Below are 10,499 nucleotides of genomic sequence, written 5' to 3' on the forward strand. Positions count from 1 at the left end.
TTTCAACTCCCATTCCTGAAATGAATGCTTTGACATTCAGATTGACAGTAATTACCAATACATTTGACTTTGAAACTATCAACATGAAGATACGATAATGAACCTTCCTTAAATGGCTGCTTTAATGTTTCCTTCACTTTGTTTTTATCTGTTGATAACATTTAGTTTAAGCGCTCATTGCTGTGATGTTCTCCCCATGTACAACATCTTAGGTACCCAGCATTTGTTTTGCTACTGCTGATTCAATGACACCCCTAAATCTATTAATACTCTATGTAGTTGTAGCCTGCCTGTCTCTGTCACCAACTGCCCTCCTTAAGCAGATCTTTATCACACACGGGAGCTGTTTGAAGGACCAACTACCTTACTCTAAGTGAAAGCCATAGCTGAACTCTCAAATTAGACCCGAGCCCATGCCATGGCAGTGACTCACATTGGCATGCATGGAAGCAAAGGGCAGAGACCAGATTCCAGACAGAGCTGTGTTTTCTCTGTTCCCCTCGGCACACTATACTCAAGTATCCATCCCGCTGTCAGAGCAGTAGCTACACACACACACAAGGACTATTTGAGTAGATGATCAAAAGATGAGGGGCAACCCAAGGCGGATAGAGGGAGAGAGGAACATTGAATATGCAGGAAGTGGGAGCGCCGTCTCGTGGTGATTGGTCGGGGCAGTTCCACGGCTAGATTTATGGCACGCAGCTGTTGAGCGTCTGACAGACGTCCGAGAACTGTGCTGCTGCTGCTGCTCCTGTTGCTGCTGCTGCTGCTGCTGCCTCCGGTACGCACAAGCTCTGGTAACTGCACAGGAGCTGTGAGGACACTGCGCTCCAGCACACAACGGTAAGGCAACATGCTCTTTCCCCTGTGTCTGCACCGTCTTGTCAGTTGAGTGCTTTGTTACTTCGCTGCTCTAAAGTGTTGTTTTGTTTTTAAGACTTTAATATCTTTAATGTCTAAAGTTGGACCTGTGTGTGTTTTCGTCTGTGGGCTGTCTACCTCGTGTACTAAGTTTTTTGTTGCCGTTTGTTTTTCTTCACCTCACAAAGGAAAGCCCTTATTTGGGACTTATTTGGAAGTTACTGTTCCTGTGGTCTTGTGCTGTTCATGATTCGACCCTACATGGCTAAAAGAGATAGTAATAAGTCACTCTGTGTACTCTCATGACTGACTTACATCCATTTCCCCTTTGCGCACTCTTACCATTCTGTTGATTAGACTTTGCTCATGCTGTGTCCTGTGGCTCTTTTTAAATTTAGTACACAATACCATGCCCTATTTTTAGAAGGGGAAGCATTACAGCAGAGGGGCGACATGAAGACATGCAGCTCAGACTGAAAGACAAACTTCTAGTAGAGAACCCTGGGCTTGCCTTCCGATTGGCTCCACCTGTCTGACAGCTCACATATGAGCTCCTTTGAGTATTGTTCTTCTCCAGCTGTCTATATAAGTGCATATCCTCCGGCTAACAATTTGAGAAAGTAATTTCTAACTTGGTACAAGGCTCTGGAAGTTCTGCTTGGCATTTGATCAGGTCAAACTGAGGTGGGAAGAGAAGGCTGTATTCTCAATTACAGTCAGACCCTGGTGGTTTAAAGCAAAAGGAATACACACTTGTGCTTCATCAGCCATGAGTCATCATGGGAGCTGCAGTCAGAGAAGATTCCTAGTTCAGGGTTAATAGAAAGGGTGTCCCATGATAAAGAGGTACTGGTTAAACCCTGTGAGGTGAATTCAATACTCCTCATCTCTGAACAAGGGAGCCATTAAATAAGCAGAAGTCTTCAGCAATGTGTTTTCAATAATCTTTCTAGTTCCAGGACCCAATACTTCACTATGTGCAGCAAAGGTGAGGTAACAAAAAGGCAGCAAAAAGTATTTTGGTCATATCAAACCTATTTAAGGAGGATTTCTTCCTTGCGGTGCAAATGCAAACTTGTTTCAGGAATGTTTATTTGGGTTGCTATGGCAAGGTTGGGCTGTGGCTTGACTGGTGTATCTGAAACTAGAGATGTGGAAGCCTTTTAAAGATGCAGTCTCTCTCACACACACACACACACTCATTTTAGCAATAGATTGCTGTTTAATGCACCTGTTTAAATTAATTAGATAGTGGGGAAGTGTTCATTACCATCTCAGTTCAGTTGCCATTCCAGATTTACTCAACCCAGTTCATTAATTTACTTAAACAGCATTGCATGTTAATTAAGTTTTAATGGTATGTACGTTAATCATAGATACTTCACAGGTTTCCGGTCTGAAACTGGTCATACCATGTGTGTGTACATTTGAGTTCAAATGAGGCAGAATATTGCTTAAACGCTCAACTCAGTTATTCCGTGTTTTGGCAACTGTTGCTGAAATGCAGGTTGTTGTTATGATTTTGGTCTGAGAGCCGAGTCTGATTGATAATCTTAATGAGCAGCGTTACCATGGATACTAACCATTTCTCATACAAAAAGGTGGTCCTTATCAAGTCCCCTCTCTAAAGGTTTCGCTCGCTTTCTCATTTTTAACCAACATTATTTGTGTTGTTGTGGAATAAGGGCTATTCATCAAGTCCGGGCTGTGCCACTGTGACAGGTCCTGTGGAGACCTGGCTTCTGCCAGGGAGAGATACTCTGGAGCTTTTATGCCAACATGCTTGTTCCCTATGTTTACCACAAACAGCAGGAAATGAGCTGTTTGGAGCTGCAGCGACTTGGCGTTTATCATCGTCTCTGTTACATCTCCTCAGGAAGACCCAAGCATGGAGCGTGTGCGCTTTTTTAAATCCATTACTTTGACATGGTAACCAGGATATAGTGCTGAGGGTGCAAAATGCAGGTGTTCATTAAACATATATTTACAGGTCTGTTTGATCCCTGAAACCCTCCAATAAGGAGTTTGTAGCTTCTTTTTTTTCATGCATGTAAAAATCTTCAACTTTTCTAAAACTGGATGTGAACTAAAGAACACAGCTACATCAATACCAAAGAAACGTCTTGGTAACCTTGTTATTATTAGATGGAAAATTACAATGAGGAGGTGTGTTAGCTGAGCATCTGTTGATGTCATAGAAGAATTACAGTCCTGAATGAGAAGTTGCTCCTTAAACATGATTGAAACCATGTTTATGCTGGCCAAGAGACACAGCATCTGTCCATATGTAAATCACACAAGCTGCTAGTCCCATCCCAGCCTGGTGTGAATCACTGGTATAGGAGACTGCTGTTTGTTTACTTTCACTGTGACAAAGAAAGATGTCACAGCAAGTGTATAAAGTGAACAGAGGTACCTTTCGGGAATCGAGACGCTCGTTTTGCTTCTATATTTAGTGGAAAGGTGTCTGCCATACTTTTGTGAGTGTGGGCACAGCATGCATCTCATAAACAATGGTTCAAGTCACCACCATTGTTATTGTTCTGCTTTTACTACCACATTCAGGCTAGGATTCATAACAACAATCCTCTTCCAGAGGGCTTTTGTTCCCCTTCTATCCAAAGTCGTGTCTTGTCTTCTGGCATGGACTTGAAGAAAGGAACATTTCACCGTTTATAATTATTATTTATTCGTCATTTAGATCTGACCTGTCTCCGAGGCCCCGGAGTCTGAAAAGCTTTTCTGCATGCTCAGCCATGAGAATTTCCTGTAGCTCCTTATAAAAATCTATTACTGTGGTTTCAAGTTATGTCTGTGTCATATGATCCATCCATTCGGAACAGGGGAAACGCTTTCAAACAGCTTGAGGCCAAACACACAGATCCATTCGTCTTTGCAAGGAGAAAAACAGAGCAGTCTTCTCACCGATGCGTTTATCCTTTATAACATGCATCAAGTCAGGCGTGCGAGCAAGCATTCATTACTTAAGAAAGGATTCTGTTATGATTCATACACGCTGTGGCAGATTGCAAGAGAGCGCAAGGGTTAAGGTTGTAAGAGAAAAGCCAATGTAACAAGTGGGCGTTCTCTCCCTCTCTATTGCCCTCAGCCAGAACTGGTGGAAATGTATTCAAGTTTTCCATCAGTGCTTGAGCCAGATATCCCCCAGATCAGAGCATGAGCTAATGAAAAAGACTGTAAAGAGCAGACACTGTGCGTGACACACTACCCATAAAATGATTCAGTGAAGTAGAAGGACATAGAAGATTGGGATTAGTGTATCGAGTACGTATAGTACAAGTAGTGTAACGTAGGCTATTTATCATACAGATGCTAAAGACCACAGTGTTTGCAGTTCATCTCTATGATACACTATCTATGTAAAAAAAAAAGTGACATTTTATTATGTTCACTGACAGATGGTCCGGGAACAGTATGTTGCCACCACCCAGGGCCCCGACGTGGCGTCCCCAGTGCTCGACCACATCTACAAGATCGGCATCTATGGCTGGAGGAAGCGCTGCCTCTACCTGTTTGTCCTCCTGCTCCTCATCATCCTGGTGGTCAACTTCGCTCTGACCATCTGGATCCTCAGGGTCATGTGGTTCAACACGGTAGGACTGACGTCGGCGGGGACGGCTGTGGATTCTATCGTTGGCCGTAAACCAAAAGACGGTCGTAGACAAAGGAAGTCGCACACAAAAGACGGACGCTCAAAGACGTGTTTGTTGTTGATACATGTTGCTCCCGCTGTGGTTAATGATGTATTTAATATCCAGTATTTCTGGTCATGTGGCTTGTTCATGGGAATGGACGTGTACTCTCATGAGGTCAACAGTCATAGCCAAGGTTATGAGCTTGCCTTTTCTGGTGAAATCAACATCTGAGCATGAGCCTCACTCCAGGTGGCCAGTGTGGCTTGTATGGTACCCTTCGCAATCCATGTGTAGGAGGAGCAGACATATAACATTTACATTTACATTTAGTCATTTAGCAGACGCTCTTATCCAGAGCGACTTACAGTAAGTACAGGGACATTCCCCCGAGGCAAGTAGGGTGAAGTGCCTTGCCCAAGGACACATCGTCATCTGGAACGGCCGGGAATCGAACTGGCAACCTTCTGATTACAAGCCCGCTTCCCTAACCGCTCAGCCACCTGACTCCCACATATATATATATATAAATCCTTCCTGGTTCAGCCAGTGGTCGTGGAGAGCACGGCATGTCTTTTACAGTTGCCATAGCCTCATTACACCCTAAGGGGCAAGACACTGGATTTATCACAGCTTTTCCATTATAATCTCCATCATATAAGGCATCATTGCCCCCAGCCTGCCAGGCTTAATGCACATGCGTTATCAATTATTTGTTTATTTTTTATTTTACACCTCTGGGGAGTTTGTTTCATACACTGAAACTGGATCATTTCTCCATTTGTATTCACCCGCTCATAATCATCAAATTTGTGGAGTTGGAATGAGAGAGATGTTGGTACATTTTCCCTTACCAAGATTGAGCCTGATCCAAGATTTTTTTCAACAACAACATTTCAACATAGAATGTCCATTAAAGGGGTTCCTATGTAGTCATGGATTTTGTGTTTGCCATGAAGGACTGTGGGTCACCGCCATGTCTTGTCTGATCACGGTGCTGATCTCTCTACTGTGGTTGTCATTTCAGGAGGGGATGGGATACTTGAAAGTAACATCCGATGGGGTGCGGCTGGAGGATGGGGAGTCTGAGTTCCTCTTTCCCCTGTATGCCCAAGAAATCCACTCTAGAGAGGTATGGTAAACACCCAGGAAGACACACACACACACACACACAGCTCCTCAAGCACCTACACAGAATGGGTTTGACATTGAATTCAACAATCTGTCAGGTGGAACTCCTGCTATCGGGAAACAATTGCTATTAAAGTTGATTGTTTGTTGAGGGCAGGGATTCCGCTAAACTCAAGGTAATTGCATGCATCCAAGCAATTTTCCTTGGGTGTTATGTTTGGAAGCTGCATTTTTGACAGTCGTAGCAAAGCTGAGAAATGCGTTGAAGTGAACATGCTTTGGCAGGCCCTCTGTGCACACAGAACAGCAAGTTCCGTATTAACCTTTTGGATATTTGCGGTGAGAAACAGTTTATCATGCTCCCTCCAGCAGCAGATGGGAACACTTTGCTGCAGTTGTTTACATGTTTTGGTTTTCCCCCATAGTGCTGTGTTTCCTCCAGTTCTGTCTTTATGATCTTCGTTAAAAATGCAGTGTATTCTGCATTTATGAATGACACTTTTACCGATGCTACAGTTTCTAATGAGATTCTGGGTTTATTGATGTACAACCTGTATCCCTTGGATTGAGGTATATTTCGAAAGAGTATATTAGCCCTCCAGACTAGAATTTTCTATTTAATTTAACAGTTGGTTTTTCCATTTGATATCTGATAGGGATGTACATTTTTTGTAGGATGTTTCTAACTCCCAGCTTTTTTGTAGGACTTGTCTCTTTTAGTGCACTCATCGGAAAATGTTTCTCTCAATGCCCGCAATGACAATGGAGATGTTACAGGAAGCCTTTCTGTGGGTAAGAAGGCACACACACACTCACACATAAGCAACGTTCATAAAATGAATCAAACACAAGTGACACTGTACCAAAGGATGGTATTAAAATTATATATGAGGTCTACAGCAAAGTCATTCATGGAACTTTTCCTGCAGCAAATTCTAATCTGAGATTAACAGTGACAAACAACACATCTATCCTGTCATTATTTGTCAGACTCCCATTAGAACCCCATTTAATCAACCATTCCATTTTCCACCATTAGTGTAAGTATGGCCTATCTATTACACAAAGACCCTAAGGCTTACCAAGACTGCTATTTGTGCACTTTTTACGACAGTCATACAGGGTTTGTACAGCAGTGTACCATAATGAGATGGGTAATAAATGGCTAAATTGCACTGGCTAACAATCCTGTTAGAACATGAAATACAAAGGACATGAAGAAACTACTGTATATGTTCCCTGTTGTTAGAGACTTGACCAGACCAGGTGGCCTGTTTCCGCTTAAAGGCAAAGGCCACTCAGAAAGATCGTTCCATCCTGACCCTCTATATAAGAAGTAAATAATTAAGGCTAAGCAGTGCCGGTCCTAGCACATTTGGTGCCCTAGGCAAGGTTTACCTACACCGCCCCCCCCCATGGGTGAAAGTATATTTTACATGAAAATACTTTCAAATGTTACACCAGATCCTAATAATACAGTCCTCTTAGTCGCTCAACTTTGATATATTTGTTCCAGGACCAGGTGAGGCACATGGCCACACACCAAATTTGGTTGTCACCTCCAACAACGACAAGATATTGTTTTCTGCTAATGCCAAAGAGGTAGTGGTCGGGACTGAAAAGCTACGTGTCACAGGTACATCAATACTTACCTCCACAATGTTGTTTATGTTTGTTTACTGTATGTTTGCAGTTAGTCATTTGATCTTGTCTTGGAAAATAATAAGAAACAGGTCTTTCATATATTGTAATAATTTATTATCATGCCATTTGGATATTTGTTAAGTTTATGAGACAAGGTGTCTTTGAAAATGAATAGACTTCATTCATCTAGAAATGACAGGACTGTGTCAGAAAGATGTATTTTCAATTAAAAAGCGTATAATTAGATCAGATTTGCCACGTGCTGAAATAAAATCTAACCAAATGCTGAAACGAGGATTACAACCACAGCAACCTTTTCCAGATCAAAGTTGCCTCTTTTCTCCTTAGATGTCTGGTTTGTGTGTTGATGGGAGGTCAATGACCTCATGCTGTCAGGGCTAATTAGCAGAGTAGACTGTCCACTTATAGCTTCATTATTTTGGGGGTTCTACACCCAGTGACTGACAGACAGTGATGGTCACTTTTTGTGAGCATGGCGCTAACGCTCTAAGAAACAGAACCTTCTTACTGTATACTAAAGCATCGACAAATCAGTGCATGTCCAGGGACTTAAAGCTAAAGACTAGTAGCATTGACTAAAATACTCACCTCAGGTATGATAGATCACATAACCTCAAGCCAGCTTAGTATTGCTACCCTGCATGCTACAATTGGCCCAGGCAGAGGGTAATTAAGATGTCATTAGTTGAACTAAGGGGGCTGTCATCTCCATAATGAAATCCCAGTAAACACTCTGTCCTTCAAGCCTGCTGGTTGGAGGTGACTGAGGCAGTGCACATGTAATCCTCCTCCAGCTAACACCAGTTGGCATCCATCTAGGGAACCAGTTGGCTGCTGAGACACATCCAACCAGCTGTAATCTGGTCTACACACAATGCTGACATTCATGGGAGAATGTTGCCTGCCGACCTCAGGATGACCAACATTTGAACCCACTCGTCCATCTTTCTCCTCAGGTCCAGAGGGGGCTTTGTTCCAACACTCAGTGGAGACGCCCCTACTGAAATCGGAGCCTCTCAAAGATTTGCTGTAAGTGTCAAGTCCATTTGCTGTTGTTGAGTTGGTGCACTGCACAGTACGTGTTCGATAACTGAAACTTTGCCCACCTGACATTTCATGCTGCTCAGCTACTTAGAGTCATGTAATACAATGCTGTTCATATTTGTTTCAATGCCGCACAAGTTCTGACTGGACACCAAGAAATATTCGAGAGTGGCCTTTGTGCAGCATACAAATGGCTTTTTTTGCTGACGGTAAATGTGGAATGAGGATAATGTGCACACAGTCATGTACTGTATAAGGATGATAAGGCATCTTCTGTTGTATTTTGCCATCCTGTGTTTTTTCAGAATGGAGTCTCCAACACGGTTTCTCAGCATGGAGGCACCAAAGGGGGTTAATATCAAAGCTCTGGCAGGAAACATCGAGGCTGCTTCCAACATGGATGTTCTGCTGCACTCTAGTGAAGGACTGGTGAGATTACAACATTATTTTGTGTAATAAAGGAGACCAATATAAAGTAAATAATTTCACAATTCTCATCAGTCTGACTTATGTTTTGGACTAATCCCTTGCTTGTCTTGTGTCTGTGTAGCTGATATTGGAGGCAGAGACAGTGCGCATGCCGAGGCTTCCCAAGTTTGAAGGAGGGGTGTCTGGAAACGCTCAGGGGCTCTATGAAGTGTGTGTCTGTCCCAGCGGCAAGCTGTTCCTGTCAAAAGCTGGACTCACCTCTACCTGTAGCGAGAGCCAGGAATGCTAACTACAGTATGTGTATATTATACTTATGCTGATATACATACACAATATATACTGTATATTGGGTAACATGATCAAAATAATCATCTAAAAGCACAATATATATGGAGAAAATTGCCAGCTGACCTGCAGAAGTTTTGCAATTTGGAATGGTTGTCAAAAAAGTTATAATTTGGTGCATTTGCAGCCAATTAACTATTTACTTATCAATACGAAAAATGTTAACAGTTAAAAGTGGCTTACTCCTACACTGTGGCTGTTAATACCAGCTTTTTTGCTGTGATTTTTTATATTTACAGTATTTTGGCTGGGCAATGAGGAGCTGGTTAACAGGTTACATCCTATGCAATATGTTTTTTTGTGATGCAATAAAGTAATTTAGGAACTATTGTATGAATGTGTGTTTATATGTAGTGTATAATATTTGTTGGGGGAGACAAGCATGATAAGACAAGTCTAACTCTGGTTTGAAAAAGTAGATTTTTTGTATGGACAGCTGAGGCAGAAGATATTGGATTTATATTTATGTTTCACCAATATTCAAACTATATGTAAGGCTGAGTCACTCATTTCATCCTGTCGTGACTCAGGCAGATTGGTAATTAAAATGTATTATTTTGTGCTGCTGGTCCATCAACTTTTAAGAAGTTTAACACATTTTACTGGGTTAATACATGGTCCTGCTTAATATTACAGTCCTGATGAATTTTGCCTGCCAAGGTAGTAGTTATAGTAAATGTACTGTGCAGGTAAACTCCAGCAATTTGCAGGTTGCTAAAGAAAGTACTATCAAATGTAGTTATGACATAATATCTTAGCCAACAGCTAATAGTTGTAGATGACTGAAAATTTGGGAAGTGATATTGCCATGTCCATTTTTTATTACCTTCTTATTTTTTTTAAATTGTCCTGTGTTTTAAGCAAGTACCAAATTACATCAATCCAAGCTCACTTGTGGCCTTTGTTATACTTCTTGTTATGGACAATACCATGTATTAATTGCATTAAGTCACAGCATCATGGTGACATCATAATGTGTTACTCTTGGGATTTAATTTAAAGCTATGTTACAGTAGGTAATGTGTTGTGTGATTGTATTCCAATCATGGTTTTACATTTTAGTGTTCAGCTCTCTACACTGAAGATGTTCTGATGCCAAAATGCAAACTATGTTATCTTGTCTGTTTTGTAAGTTTCATGAAGACAAATAAAATGTACTATTCTTGTAACATTTGTGTCATTTATGTATGCAGATATTACAACACACCATTTGAATGCATAGAATTGTCTGGGAAAGAAACCTTTTTATTTTGATAGGGAATCTCTACATTGCTGTCTTGAAGCGATATCATATATAGTAGATCTTATTTATATTGCTCTCTAATGCACTCTAGTGGAACATTTCTGCAACAGTGGCACATTCGGTAT

General features: G+C 41.6%; 1 protein-coding gene across 1 annotated transcript; it reads left to right on the forward strand.

The window, feature by feature from the left end:
- Positions 1-565: 565 nt before the first annotated feature.
- On the forward strand, positions 566-10,300 carry sgcg (sarcoglycan, gamma). The gene is made up of 8 exons (XM_062473738.1): positions 566-846; positions 4,284-4,478; positions 5,545-5,649; positions 6,353-6,440; positions 7,165-7,284; positions 8,270-8,342; positions 8,663-8,786; positions 8,908-10,300. Exons 2-8 carry the CDS (start codon positions 4,284-4,286, stop codon positions 9,073-9,075), a joined length of 873 nt encoding a protein of 290 aa, XP_062329722.1. The 5' UTR covers positions 566-846; the 3' UTR covers positions 9,076-10,300.
- The last annotated feature ends 199 nt before the right edge of the window (positions 10,301-10,499 follow it).

Source organism: Osmerus eperlanus, chromosome 11, assembly GCF_963692335.1.
Source record: "Osmerus eperlanus chromosome 11, fOsmEpe2.1, whole genome shotgun sequence".
Taxonomy (NCBI): domain Eukaryota; kingdom Metazoa; phylum Chordata; class Actinopteri; order Osmeriformes; family Osmeridae; genus Osmerus; species Osmerus eperlanus.

Excerpts from the sequence above, each read along its gene's own strand:
- sgcg (XM_062473738.1), top strand. The coding sequence starts at position 4,284 with ATGGTCCGGGAACAGTATGTTGCCACCACCCAGGGCCCCGACGTGGCG. Across the intron at positions 6,441-7,164 it reads TACAGGAAGCCTTTCTGTGG|GACCAGGTGAGGCACATGGC; the intron begins GTAAGAAGGCAC and ends TATTTGTTCCAG. Across the intron at positions 7,285-8,269 it reads TGAAAAGCTACGTGTCACAG|GTCCAGAGGGGGCTTTGTTC; the intron begins GTACATCAATAC and ends CTTTCTCCTCAG.